The sequence below is a fragment of the Mycteria americana genome, chromosome 1 (genome assembly GCF_035582795.1).
Source record: "Mycteria americana isolate JAX WOST 10 ecotype Jacksonville Zoo and Gardens chromosome 1, USCA_MyAme_1.0, whole genome shotgun sequence".
Classification (NCBI taxonomy): Eukaryota; Metazoa; Chordata; class Aves; order Ciconiiformes; family Ciconiidae; genus Mycteria; species Mycteria americana.
The window spans coordinates 160864449-160879598 of NC_134365.1; the positions used below are offsets into that span (position 1 = coordinate 160864449).

Below are 15150 nucleotides of genomic sequence, written 5' to 3' on the forward strand. Positions count from 1 at the left end.
ACTTTCTCTTCCTCCTGTGATTCTCATTTCATGTGCTCAGCTACACCACAAGCCTCCTTTACACACTTAAATATTAACACAGCTATTCTCTTGATGTGGGATTCCTCATTATCGTATGAATAAATGATTAATTGTTGCCGTACCAAGCAAGTGCAACTTTTATAACTATATGAATCAGCACTGTGCCAAACCCTTCAAGAATCGCAAGAGTGTTCAAGGATTTATTGCACTTTATCGCTTCCTGGATCATTTAAAAGGAGTCATTGACACACAACCATTTACACAGGCTTGAAAGTTTGCCTCGGATGTACCGAGCGGTTCTGTATTTCAAAATGCAGACATACCTTCTTTCCCAGCAATTTAACACTAGGTCTTTGGCAGAAAACTTCACGGCTTGTCCAGCAAATGCTACTATTTGCAATGGCACATCTTGTGTGTTACCAGAAGATAATTTTAATCAAACTTTGAGCGTAATTTTAAGTACTGTTCTAACAATCATGCTGGCTTTGGTGATGTTCTCCATGGGTTGCAATGTGGAACTTCAGAAATTCTGGGGCCACATAAAAAGACCCTGGGGTATTTTTGTGGGTTTCCTTTGCCAGTTTGGAATTATGCCTCTCACAGCCTTCTTGCTGGCCCTGGCCTTTAACGTGCTTCCTATTCAAGCTGTTGTGGTGCTGATCATGGGATGCTGTCCAGGGGGCACAGCCTCCAATATCATTGCCTACTGGGTGGATGGAGACATGGACCTAAGGTAAGAGCAGCCATTATCTAAGTATTTCATGTGGCTTTTTACACTGTAAACTTTATGTGGAAAAGGACTGTCTGACTTTTTTCATAGCTTCCTGGCCCATGCATGATGGAGCTTTCTTCTTGTGAAGGTGTTTAGTTACTGTAATAGTAGTATATATAAGCAGAATAGCAAATATCCTTGGTTCATTGAGAATTAATGAGGAATATAGCAGAACAGAACTACATATATTAGAAAATGCCTTTATTGTAAATCTTCAGATCCTGCAGAAAATATCATTTATGAAGACCGCTAAGACATTAAGGATTATGAAATTTTTGTCCAAGTTAGAACTACTTTTGTGATTTTGTTTCTCCCATGATCTTGGTCAGCAAAAAAAAAAAATAACAAAGGATTTTAGGAACTGGATCCTCTGTACAAAAGAGTGGCTATGCAATAGTTCTTGAAGTAATGTTTCTTGAAAAAGACCACCTGTGGAAAAATATTTTCCCTCCTTTTGTGTTCTACACAATGAATAGACAGGCATAGATTTTCTCTTTGGGCACTAATACAAATGAAAATCACTTGCAGTAATTCTATCTGCTCCTGGCACCTTCTGCAAAGTCTTCAAACTGGGGGAAAGTTTTACAGGCTACAAGCCACTGACTAAGGCAGCCCTGCATATACAGGGCACAACGAAGAAACTCTTTTGTGGCGAAGTGTGATGGTCTCGGTGACAGGGTGCTCTGAACTCAGAAACAGATATGTAAGGCACCTGGCATGGCCTAGGACGTCAAACATGCAGGAGAAGTGAACCTTATTCTTGATGCAAATTCCATGGGGGGTTCTTTAACTCCTAACAGCCTTTAAAAATGAGCCATCTTTTTATTTTTATATCCTGATTACTTTGCTCTGAAATAAACAGGATCATTTCTCTGTTTCCCACAGAGTAGCATAAATTGGAACGTTCATCCAATTTATCATATACCAGTCTGAACTAGAAATGGGAAAAATAATAGAAGTAAGAAAGATGTGGAGCTAGGGCGAATAAACTAAGAATGTTAATATTTGTAGCTTTAATAAAACATTTTTTCCATCCTTTGAAAACAGTGAACTTTTCTGTCACATATAGGTGTTAATGTAATACCAGCTTTCAAATTATGTATGAGGTGAGCTCTGCTAATCACCAACTTTCTCACTGTGAAGGAAAGACCTATGATATTAGGAACTGTAAGACATTTGATTTCAATAAATACAGGTCTAAGAAACCACAGATAGAAAAATATCCAGCACAAGCCTGAAATTCTGTCCTAATCTTTCCTTGGAGGAATACACTGAGCTAAACTATGCTTTCTCAGCTCCATATGTTCAGTCGCAACACAGAAATCAATGGTAAAAATCCCAATTGATGATGCTATGAGTAGGGTTTATATCCCATGATGCTGGCAGAGGGTGAAATAAATTGAAAATACTTATAAAAGGTTATTCTTTAGGTAAAGACCTTTACCTTAAGAAGTCAAAGATATGGGAGGTACAGCAGAAACAGCAATGCAAGCATCTTCAGTTCTTGATAGAAGAATAACAATATAAGTAGCTTGGCTGGTTTCTGGAGCCAGAACAGTATTATAGAAAGCCTGCCCATCATTTCACACAAGGTTTTGTTTTCAACTGATAATATTTTATATTTATACATAACAACCCGTCACCATTGTCTACAGTCCTGCTTCAAAATGTCCCAGTGCAAATAGACCACAAGTTAGACCAGGAATTAATTTTCTACTGCTCATATAATCACAGGGGGGTGAAGTATGAGGTTTTATACCTTTCTTAGTAACTCAGACCCAGATGATATCCTCTAAAGCTTCCCATAGGGACATATTGTTTTGACATCTCGTTTTGACATCTCTTGATATTTAACAAGAACAACTGCTTCTGAAACACCATCTCCTCTCCGCAGCTCCCCCCGGGAGCTTCTGTGAGCACAGGGACTGGGTTTAGAGAATGTGCAGACTTTGGAGCAGGATGTAGATACAGGGACAGCACGAAGATGTAGGAAATATGGAGGTAGGAAAAATAAGCTCTTTTATCCATTTGGGGCTTCACCTGACCTTAATTGTAGCCCCTGGTTCTTTTTTCTCAGTGTGTAGGAACTCTCTTGCTAGAGGCTCCTACAAAGTTCTATTCAATTACTCTGAAGTAGAGAGTGATAGGAACCAAAGTTAATGCAGATATTCCTGTGGTTTCTGTATTAATTGTTCTAGATTTCTGGGTCTGCCCAGTTTGTGGGATGGAGTCAGTAGTCCCTTTTCTGAGGGCAAGAGACACAAAAGCAAAATCAGAAGTGAGGCTTATAAGGAAGTTTCCAAAGTCCCTCAACTAGAACTCTCTCTCATTATTTTTACGTCAGAGGAGTGTGATTTGTAGGCATAATTTTATCTGTTCTACTCAGATCCTGAGAATTTCCTCCTTATTTTAGCTGTCTTGCCTTTTCCTCCTTCTTCATTCCTGTAGCAGAATGTATCTTTTAGTATGAGGTGTATCAGGCCTGATAGTTTCAAGACTTTATATTTTAAAACAGAAATGCCTTTGCACAAACCAAGCAAGTAACAATACATATGCTCAGCTTCAGTGAGTAGTTCTCAGCACCTACTCTTTGGCCTAGAGCAAAACAAGCCAGAAAAGGGAATTTTTATTACATCATACATCCTAGACGATGAAATATTTTTGGTTTATGCTGCTGACTTCGGAGTGAAATTTTAACACTCTAGAACTGCTGGTATAATGGAAAGCTCCATTTGATGTCCATCTGACCCTGTCCAGCTTGCCACCCTCTCAGAGCCAGCCGGACAGGCAGCATGCAGACAGACTTGCCAACAGACCTTCCTAACGGCTGCCTGTCTGCCTGCCTCATTTGCACTGAAAGTTATTGCTCTGTGGCTGCAGAACACGTTGATATTTTATGTTCCTTTCTTTTCAGCAGAAGCCATTCCTTCCATTTAGCTTTTTTCTAACCTGATATACAGGATAAATTGACTGTAGCCAGCAGCATTTCTTGCCCAACCTTTCATAAGCTGTGAAGTCGTAATAAGAAAATGAGAAAGACTATAGGCTAGCATGAGATGAACTGTCACTCTAACCAATTTCTTTGCAGCATCAGCATGACAACTTGCTCCACACTGCTCGCAATGGGAATGATGCCACTTTGCCTCTTTGTTTACACCAAGTTGTGGACTGATTCTAGCGCAATTGTACTCCCCTACGACAGCATTGGTGAGTCCAGTGGACCAACAGTTTCCCTTCTGACTCTCTCTTTTATCCTCCTAGTAACAACCACCTTTATACCATCATCCTGCAGAGTCATGAAGAAGCGACCTCAGATTTTTTAAAATATTCATCCTCCTACTTTCCAATCACTTCCACGGGAATTAGGTACCTAGATCACATCATCCACGGTTCTGCAGAGCAAAGACTTGAAGTCACTATAAATATTGTACAGATATTTATCACAAGATTGTGCATGTTTTTCTTTCCAAATGGTTTGGAGACCTGCGTGGTACTGGGATAAGAATATAGAATGATTCACACAGGAATAGCTGCTTCCCCTGGATGAAAGTGTTTGTAACAGCTTTAAGGCACAATCCTGCAAAGTGCTAAGTGCTGAGGCCATAATCTGGCAAAGTACTTAAGCACACGTGGATAATTAAGCAAGTGATTAAAACTGCTGAGTCTCTTTGAAAAGCTGCAATCTACACCGCCAGGAGTGGCTTCATTTGACTTCCTGTCAAAAATCTCATCCAGCTACAAAGAGAAATAGTCAAAGTATTTGGAAATACATGCTCCAGTGCTTCGCAGAGCTGTGGCCCTACTGCTTATCAAGTGCGGTTCCATGTTGTGCTAATCTTAAAAGCCAGCAGAGTCACTGTCATAGTCTTCAATTTCGTTTCCCATTGTCCTGGAGAAAAAAAATCACATACATTGCTTGTGCTTTCAAAATAAATACTGGAGGGGGGAGGCCAAAACAAAAGAAGCTCTAAACCGGTTGTTGATATGGTACAGTAGCGAAACACCTGCAGACAAAATGAACATTTAATATAGCTACTCATATCACAGGATAGTGATGATTAGCACACTCAAATTTCTGTCTGCCTTTCTGATGCAGGTGAATGAGCATGTAGCTCAGCAGAATGGCAATTACTTCAACAGGCTGCCAAAGATAACAGACTCTGTAGAAAAGCAAATGGGCAGGTGTGGGTAGAGCGTGCATGTGTGCTCTGGGGTGCGCATACCAGAAACATCCTCCAAAGGCTTCCTCCGTACCCCCAGCCGCTCTACACGGTGTCTGTCCTCCTGTTGTGAACTTCTGCACGATACGTGGGCTTAACTTCTCTTCTCTCTTCTTTTTTACAGGAATTTCACTGGTAGCTCTTGTAATTCCTGTTTCATTTGGAATATATGTTAACCACAGATGGCCTAGTAAAGCAAAAATCATACTTAAGGTAGGATATATAAGGCTGAAGCATTAGTAATTATGGACAAATTATGGAATCAGTGGCACCACTGAAGCAGGACATTGCTATTCATAGTATTAGTATCTGACTTCATAAGAGCTGGGAAGTTTTCAGCAGAAAACAAATGAGACGCTGCAGAAATGTATTGCTTTCCCCCTGCACAAGCATGCATGAATTGCATACATTATTAGAAACCATCATTATCCAAAGAGCCTACTTTTGTCTTTGGCTACAACTATGTTAGTAATTGAGTTCAGTTTATAATGTAAACTGAAATTGGAAGGAAAATCATTCAGGTCAACTGGAAAGAGTTTTTCTCTGCAAAATAATAAAAAATGAAAACATTCTGAATCAAAAAAACTTTCTGCTTTTAAACCAGTTTATTGATTTTGGGGGGAAAATTTTGAGTGTGAAGTCAATTTTTATTAAAAAAAGTTTCAAAAATGTTCCAACTGTTAAAAGAACCTAACAAAACTATTCACAAAATTCAACTATCTTTGCAAGATAGTTTCAGATGCATCAAAAATATAGGGGTTTTGGCAAAAACTATTCTCACCAAAAGAATAATAATAATAACAACTTAGCTGCATATAGTGTTAATGGCAAATTAATAATTTTGAACATTAGGTTTAGGTTTAAAGTGATTGTCAGACGTGCTGAGTACCCCTGGCCTTTGTTAACCCTTCTTAGTTAACACATATGTTTTCTAAATTTTCTTAAAGAAAACTAATCTGGCAACTTGTTATTCTACCTACACTTTGTTATCATTTCTCTGCTATCAGCTCAGGAAGCATAAAACACAAATGAGGTCCTTTTAAGTCAATTCATTTTCTTAAACTGTTAGCTTATTGTGTTGCATTTTTAAATGCACTCACAGCTTACTTATGAACTTGGATACTATTGAGTGCTGGTTTCAAAACTGTACTACTCCTGTTTAATCAGTTAAGGGAAAGGCATGGACCTGAACTCACATGAAAAGAAACTCTACTTGCTCTCTCAGCAAAACACTGTTCCATCCTCTTTCTTACCGAGTGGGTGAGCAACCCACAGTAGGGTCCATTGACAGTTTGCTTTATGTAGGACAATGAAGCATCAAGTGAAGATTGAGCCGTAGCTGTCAGATTAAGGTCCATACAGTGAGAAATGGAGATAAGAGCACAAAGACAGTGTGCCAGGTGAAATAGAAGAGCTTGTCATGGCCAGACCATGTTTCTTCTTCCTAGGTGCATGTGGTTAATAGCTCAGTAAAACAAAAGTACTTGTTCACTCAGTGCTCTTAAAAAGGTTTCAGCCAAAGACTGATGAAGCCAGTTCAATGGGAATACACATTTTAGCTGAGAATGGATTCTCCTAAGCTTAGCCCCAGAAGTCTGCTGGTGAGACCCCTGGCAACATATGCCAGAAGGGCAGACATTTCACTTGGATATTGAGAAGAGTGAGTTATTACCTTTTTTGACAAGCAGTGGTGAAGATCTCAGTACATTCAGCCACAGGAAATAAGATCAACTCAATGACTACGTCTATGTAGAAATGCCAGACCAACTCACAGCCAGTTTTCAAACACAGATTTTCAGCCACATTAAAGATTTACTCCTCCTCTTGGCAAATAATTTCCTATCACTAACAATCTAGCATCTAGTTAGTATACGCTATACTAAGCCCCAGAATGCGACTGCCTAAGAAGTGGGGAGGACATGTGCATTATATTAGGCTGTCAGTTTCCCAACAACTCTGGGGAAATTTTTCTAATGTGTGCACAATTCCTCGCTCACGTCACACCTGTGAAATTATTTTTAATCTCCAGTTCTAAGTGCAATTATAGCCAAGGCTTCAAGAGACTAGTTTTACAGGTATCTGCTGTAGATACCTATTATAGCAGTGCCTTGATCTATATCTATAGTCGCACACTGAAGTATATCATACATCTCCTGTTTGGGAAAAATGGCAGCTATCTAATCTGCCTGCTGTGAATTACATTGCCGTAAACTTTAGGTTTTATGTTTAATAAGATATTTCGGAGTCTCGGAGACACTCACGGGCATGTTTGACACTATGTTTGATGCCATTAAGTTTTGTTGGGGTCTCTTATTCACACAGTCCTTCCTCTTTCCCCTCACAGGTCGGTTCCATTGTGGGAGCAATCCTCATCGTGCTCATTGCTGTGGTTGGGGGAATACTCTACAAAGGCTCCTGGGTTATCTCACCCAAATTATGGCTCATTGGCACTATATTTCCAGCAGCTGGCTATTCTCTGGGATTCTTTCTGGCCCGCATAGCTGGTCTGTCTTGGCACAGGTATGGAATTCTCTGTAACAAAGACCTGTAGCCTTTTTTCAGCTGTGAAAAAAGTTTTTATTTAATGATTAATCAATGCTGAGAATGCTCCCTAAACATTAGCTACACTAGAGAGTCACTCATTCCCAACCCTGTTTCTGAGATACTATGTGTAGATAAAATATTTTTTGTGCACATTTTTATTTACGGATTTTGACTATACTATTCCCTCCAATCTTTCATACTTCTTCCCCTTGTGTGCCCATGTCCTACACTTCAAATGAGTGAAACAGACCTGATTAATGAGTGTGTGGGGAATGCAGTAAAATTTCTCATGAAGATGCAGCCGCCTACAATTTAGAACATCATTACGAGAGAGTGAGATAGTGAGTGCCACATACGTGGCTTGAAGGTGGATCACAGCTCTTCACAATAGCTGAACTGCCATAAATTGTGTGTGTTCTGGTGGTAACAGCCATATGACTTGAGGAGTGTTTTGCTGACTATGTGAGCTGAAGGATACCATTTTCTTAGTTAGCCATTACTGTATGTTTCTTGCTTATCCAGATTACTAAAAAACATAAGGCTGCTATTCCACAACTGTCTTTGTATTATTCCCTTTAGATGTCGTACAGTGTCTCTGGAAACAGGAATGCAAAACTCCCAGCTGTGTTCAACTATAGTACAGCTCTCATTCACTCCTGAACAACTTGAACTGATGTTTACTTTCCCAGTCATCTACAGCATTTTCCAGCTGTTGTTTGCACTACTAATTTTAGGAGGTAAAGTATAGATATTTTCTATTATAGCATTATAATTATTATTATTTTCAGTCTCATTTTTCATGGATATGGAGAAAACAGGAAGGGATAAAAATAATAGAATAAAAAATAGTTACGTAAATAATGACCCAAATGATTACTGAGCGTCGCCACTGTGCTGTGCCGTACATAACTAGGAATATACATGGCTCGGTTCAAGATTTGGAAGACCCTTTTTTTTCAGCACAAGGGAGGGGATCTCCACCACCTACAACTAGGCACATGGGAATACATTGAGCACAGGATTGTTATTACCCTTGGCTGAGGAAGGGCAAATGCATCTTCCACCGCTCCAGGGTGCCTGGGCATGCAGCTGCCCAACAGGGCTGTCCCCACAAGCATGCACAAGCTCCCCCTCCTACCAGCTGTTGAAAGAATAGGCATTAGCTTCATGGCTAATGTGAGAAAATATCTTCCATTAAAGGTAAAGGTCCCTTTTTCCTCCCACATACACCTCTCATGAGTTGCACTGCTGCTACTACAACCCACCTACCGAGGCCCAGGACCAACAGGACCTTGTCCCTGTTGCTCACGCCTAAAACCAGCTGTGACTATTGAGCTCCCACTCCCAAACCAGCTGTCTTACCTGGCACCAGAGCACTGCCCCAGGGACACAGCCTGCGAGGAGCAGCCCCAACTCCAGCCTCTCTGGCAGTCGAACCATTTTGTCCCAGCTCCTGCCAAACAAGACTCACATAAAAGTAAGGGTCAGTCCCACAGACCCAGCCAAGATCCCAAAGGCTTCCCAAGGGAGACAGGCAATACTCTTAAAAGTTACTGCACACAACAGGAACACAAAGCAGACAAACACCAAATGCAGAATTTAGAATGTTTTCCTTGTTATTTTCAAAACTTACTTTTCCAGTAATGAGTGTTGTTGACATAAAATAATTAAACATAGCTTTAAAGAAACCATCTAGAGGTATTGTAATGTTTTAGTAATTTAAGGAAGGAAAATGTTGCACGGCTACATGTCACTACTGTGCCTTTTTCAGGCAATTGTTATAATTTCTTTATTTAATACTAAATATATACCAATTCCCAGGCTACCGTGTTTACAGAAGACACCGGGTCAAAACAAAGACAGATGTCGAGAAAACAGAGGAAAAAGAGGATTCAAAATCAATGTCATCACATGCTAAAATAAATGGAGGATTTGTATCAAATGAGACCAAAGAGACAATTACCTCTGTTCCCACCAGCTGAAAAGATATAAGATATGCGGTTTACTTAAACCTTTTTTTTCACATGCCATTGCTTTATGGAAATATTTAACAAAAGGAGAAGTTCTGCTGATATTGTGCAGTAAGACTTTAAAATGATTAACTTATGAAAGATTTCTACTTTGATTTTGAACATGGTTTCTGCCACAATTGTAGAATCTGGTTTTGAAGCTAATTCCCTAAAAATATTTAATGTTTTATTATGGCTTATTTACAGAAAGGCAGAATAAAGGTGGGCTATTGTTAAAAAAACAAGCAGATATTTGCATTACCAACTCCAGCCCATGATCCTGCAAATCCATCTGCTAGTCTCAGCCCCACACCAAACAAAGAGAAATCCTGTAAAAGTGCCTGAGCAGCAACAGGAATTGATGTGGAAGATCTGATAAGGCTGGAGGACTTTCACTGAACATGAATCAACCATGAAATTGGAACAAGCTAATAATGAAATAAAGTTTCATTTAGGTCAGTCTGGGCAAACTAAAGTCATTGCACTGTACTAATTGCTTGAAGCATTAATTTATTCTAAAGCTATAATTTTAATAAGTGCAAGGTACCTTATGACTCTATTTTTTTACCCAAAGTAATAGAAAGTAACAGCTTTGTATCTTCAGTCTGGGTCTTTTAGGTGCTGGAAGCATGAACAGAGAGGCAAAGCTGAGGGCATAAGCCTAGAGCAATTTTAGTGTGACAGCTGCATACAAAGGAACAGGCAGAGATTTTGGAAGTGTAAGAAATTATCAACTTCTGCACTGAAAGGGAGGCATTTGAAAGTGGAACAAAATTGTCCCTGATTCATCCAGGACTACTTTCACCATTGTTAACGTGAGACAATAGTGCCTGTAGAGGGTTATATATTTTTGTTATTTTAAGAACTCAATAAATTTGAACTTACCAAGTGTCTGTGACATGTAGACACTGATGTAGTTGATACCTTTAAGATGTTAATTATATGAACCACAGACAGAAATAATTGGATGTACACATACGTTATTCATCTCTGAAAATTCAAGAGTACATATGGAAAGTTGTCCTAAGTGTGTAGAGAAAATGAGTATAATTCTAACAGAAACAGTGCAGTAAATTTTTTGCAGCTGTAATTTTTTATGGATACATTCAGTAACATTAGTCCTGTAGCTCTTATGTAAAGAAAACATCCAGAGAACTTCAGATGAAATGAGTGAGAGGTTGACTCACCAAAAAATTCAAGAATGAGCCAACTATCAACACATGGAAACTATACACCTCTTTGTCATATTCAAGTGGACCTTCCGAGGTGTTGTGAGTTAATGTGGCAGGTTTTTTACAACACAACTGAAACTGTGGAATTTAAGTTCCCAACATGTAGCTTTCCACTGCTGCAGAAATGTGCCCAGTATTAAACAAAGAATAAATTATTTCTATCTGCCTGTGGGGGAAAGGGTCTTGAAATGTTCCTGAGTTCTGGGAGGTTTGAAGCTGCTTCGCTTTCGGGAGGAGTTCAGAGTGGTCATAGCCTCCAAGGAGTAGTTTAACACTTAGTGGGAGTTAGCACATAATGAGGCATGCTATGTTTTATAGAACGACGATTAAACAGAAAAATGTAGTGAAGTCTGTTATGGAGGAATCATAAATGTGAAACAGCACATTTATCAAGAAAAGGATAAGCTGCTATTTGTAACATCTGTAGTAAAAAGGCTATTGTATTTATCCTGCGTCCATCAAAAAACAGTCAGCAAAAGTTAGTTAGGATCATGTCTTTCTTACACACCAAGCTGCTACTCTTTCCCCATGCTAAACTTCTATGCTTCCATGCATATTTTAAGCAGATTTTGAAAATGTATTGAAGAATAATAGTTTGTCTTGCTTATACTATGTGTGCGTGTATTTAAAGCAACTGTATAAACACTGAACTAAATAAAGTCAGAAACTATTTATAATTTTGCCCACTGGAGTAATTTAAGGTGGAAAGAATTGAGACTGAAACCTAACATGCAGACGAAGTTTATGGCTTTGAGATGTAACAAAAACACCTCAGATTATGTGTAAAATGATTATGTTTAATAATCATAGAATCATAGAATGGTTTGGGTTGGAAGGACCTTTAAAGGCCATCTAGTCCACCCCCCCTGCAATGAGCAGGGACATCTTCAACTGGATCAGGTTGCTCAGAGCCCTGTCCAACCTGACCTTGAATGTTTCCAGGGACAGGGAATCTACCACCTCTCTGGGCAACCTGATGAAGATTAAATGAACATGGGATGTCTGATGCCATATTTGATATACATTTTTTAATGTATATGTGCACTTAGGTCCCCAGATGAAGGATGGAGGCTGCAGTTTCTGCAGGTGTTACAATTATATCTAGCAACGGTCATAAGTCCCAAGCTTTACATGAAGCAAAGCCAGCTCAAAGGTCTTAACCAACATACGCCTCTAGAGCACATCAAACCTAAAACAAAACCCCAGGGCTTGTTAATGTTGCCAGAAGCAGGCTTATGTTGATGTGACAGCTGCTAAATCTTTGGCTGTAGAAGTCTGGGCAGCATCAATGTCCATCCATCACTGGTGAAGCTGGGGTGGGCTATCTCACAGCAGCATAAGGGACTTTTGAGGAAGCTGTGTCCTCTCCCCAAAGGTCTCCAGAAAGATGTTATGTGTCTTTGGCTATGAGCCATATAAATGCTTAGATATTGGCTTCTCAGTTGAAGGAGGCTGGTGGCCTCCAGCCTTGCAGTTGCAGTTGTCTTGTTATTGTCAAAAGAAAAACCCCAGCTTGCCGAGATCAGCTTGTTTAACCTGCTCAGCATCATCTCCTCTCACGTTCTCCAACATGAAAATCCTTTCAAAGAAAGGCAATATCACTTAGTCACCACTGATTTTTAATCAATCCATTGAAACAACCTGTGGATGGGACATTGCAGGATGTGCAATTTAAAAGCATCATGCAGTGATGTTCAGGCTAACAGATACCCGACCTAATTAACTCTTACACACACTGGTAACATGGATTTACCAGTTCAGGCTAAGACGCCATACAGATGCCTTAGCAGGTTCTAGGTTAACATAGCTAGTCTGCTTTTAGACAGTCATTCATGTCCAGAGAGCCTAGGTAGTCCCTGAGTCCTAGCGCTGCTGCACTGCTGGTTCTCAAGCCGTTGCAGGCAAAATGAGCTGAAGTATGTCTAAGGATAGACATACCCTAAAAGTTGAAATGACAGCTGAATTAATGCCTAGCTCATCCCAAGGTCTGTAGTATAAGGGCTGCAAGGATGCGACAATCACACTTGCCAAAACAAAGTCTGTAGCCATAAATCTGGGTATAAAGATGTGTTCCCTAGTCAGTGAAGAGAGAGAGACGCACCACCACAGAGTTAATCATGCCCACTGTCTCAGACTCCTGTTACAGGATGAGTTGTCCACTGGAACTGTCTGTCTCTATAAAGTAGATTTGGATGGCCTGACTTAGACTAAATATGTAATTTTTTATTCTCAGACAGAAAAGAAAAAAAAATAGTCAAAATGAAATACCTCTTTTTGTCTTCATTTCTTTTTCTGCATAATGTCTCTGAGCAGACAGTATGTTTCCTTTAACCATGAAGACAGGTCTTTGTAACTGAGAAAAAGAAAACTAGGCAAAAAAAGGCGTGTATGGTGATTCTAATCTCCTATGAACTTATAACTAATTTCTCAGCTGACCAAAAGACAGGCAGAAGAACTGGTTCTGTCATATAGTGTGCTGTGTTAGTCAGAAGAAAGTGCAATTTTAATAGAGTTAACAAGCAAATTGATTTGCAGTTTATGTTAAATTAATTTCTTGTTTCAGACTAATCAGGTTATGATGTTCAAAACCCACTATTATAATCTCTGCTGATCAGTATTATTTTTGTCAGCCTCAGAAAGGAGAAATGAACTTATTTTTTTGTGGTCCAACCAATTAACATACTGTACACTTGATGTAAATCCAAAACAACAATCAGTATTCCCTATCTCCCGAGGCCGAGACCTTCACTGCTCAGTATTTTACAAGAATGTGCCAGCTCTCCCCAGATTAACCGTATCACTTCTCACATCCAGAATTAAAACAAATACAGTGTAATAGTACTATAACCAAATGGCAACCAGGCAAGCCTGACTGGATTTTCCAAGCCAGAACTGAAGGGCCATAGAAGTAAATCTCTGCTTCTGTTTCCTAAGGAGTATTCATCCTGCTCCAGAAACACTAACATCTCAGTTAAGCTGAGCACTAAATTAACCTAAAATATCAAATGTAAAAATAACTGTTACTTGCCAGGATATTTGCCAGTCTTCAAACTGGAATTGCAGAAGATGGATAATTGAAAGCCCTGAAGGAATCCTAATAAGTTTTCACGAATAGATATGCGCTGTGGAATGATATTACTGTCTCCATTTAATTTCCATTAACTTTAGCCATCTACAAGTAAGTTTCCAGCATTGACCTTCATCCTTCCCTGAAAACAAGCAGTCAGTACTGTCAGTAGGAAAAGATAGATATCTCTGGAGAGAAAGCCATCCACCCCTCAGACATCTTGTTTAGGACGGGAGGAATTCTGGAAGGAGACAAAGAGATTATGCAGAATCGGGTGTGAAATTCAGTTGCCTGAACATAGGCACCTAGTCTGATGTGAGACGCTCTGGGGTGTCCTGCCTGGCTTTCCACTGCCAGTCCAGAAAGTCACAGGTATTCTGTAGGTCCTGTGTCCTGCCTGCACCTACCATGGCCTTACAGCATCTAAAATGCCACCAGACACTTATTTAGGCAGCCGAATCATCCTTGTGACTTCTGTGCAAGTCATCCTTATTTGCACGGTTTCCCCTGATCTATACAAATCCCTTTCCAGTCAGATGAAGGGTCATCACCTCGCATGGGATAATTGCAAGTCCCTAAGAAGACCCTCGCAATATATTGCAAAATATTTCAGAATTTAGAAAAAAAAAACCCAAACAAAAAAAGTGTTACTTCCAGCTGCCTCTTGGAACTGACCAAAAGTATGCCTCCTTAATAAATTTCTCCCACCCCTGCATCTCAGCTCAGAATTGCAGGGGACTTTGAAAGGACTAGGAATAAAATTCAGTGAGGACATTCCAAACCATGTCTATGTAAACAATGAGCATATAAAAAAGTATTAGTGATATGTCTACTTGCTCATAATGGACTTAATGTAAAATGAATCAATCAATTGCCAAGTAATGCCTGAAAGATCATAAATCGGCCTCCTCCCTCAGATAAGGATTTATTTAAGAAAACATGAGACTTTAGAAATAATAAGTTGAAATAAAGATCTTCGTCTTTTGGATTTCAATTATTTGGGGATTCAGCCACAAAGACCAGACTTTTGACTTTCTAATAACCCACCAGTTGAGAACTCTTTTGCAATCACAGCAAATACTTTAAAACTCCAAAGAAAGGGAAAAGAAACCTCAACACTGAAGAAAATTCTTATTGACCACAACAGGGAGTTGATCAGTTCCTTTAAGTGGTATATCCCCTGGTTACTAGACATCTTAGATATTGTTATGAAAAGGAATAATTTCTGTTCCAGGCAAACAGAATCCAGTTGTTTTTTCTTAGAGCACACAAAGCTCGTACACAG

General features: G+C 39.5%; 1 protein-coding gene across 1 annotated transcript; it reads left to right on the forward strand.

Annotated features, from left to right (window-relative positions):
- The first annotated feature begins 332 nt into the window (after window positions 1-332).
- On the forward strand, window positions 333-9539 carry SLC10A2 (solute carrier family 10 member 2). Its single transcript, XM_075496306.1, has 6 exons — window positions 333-754; window positions 3882-4000; window positions 5138-5226; window positions 7358-7533; window positions 8137-8294; window positions 9379-9539. The coding sequence occupies exons 1-6, from the start codon at window positions 333-335 to the stop codon at window positions 9537-9539; spliced, it is 1125 nt and encodes a 374-aa protein (XP_075352421.1).
- Window positions 9540-15150: the final 5611 nt, after the last annotated feature.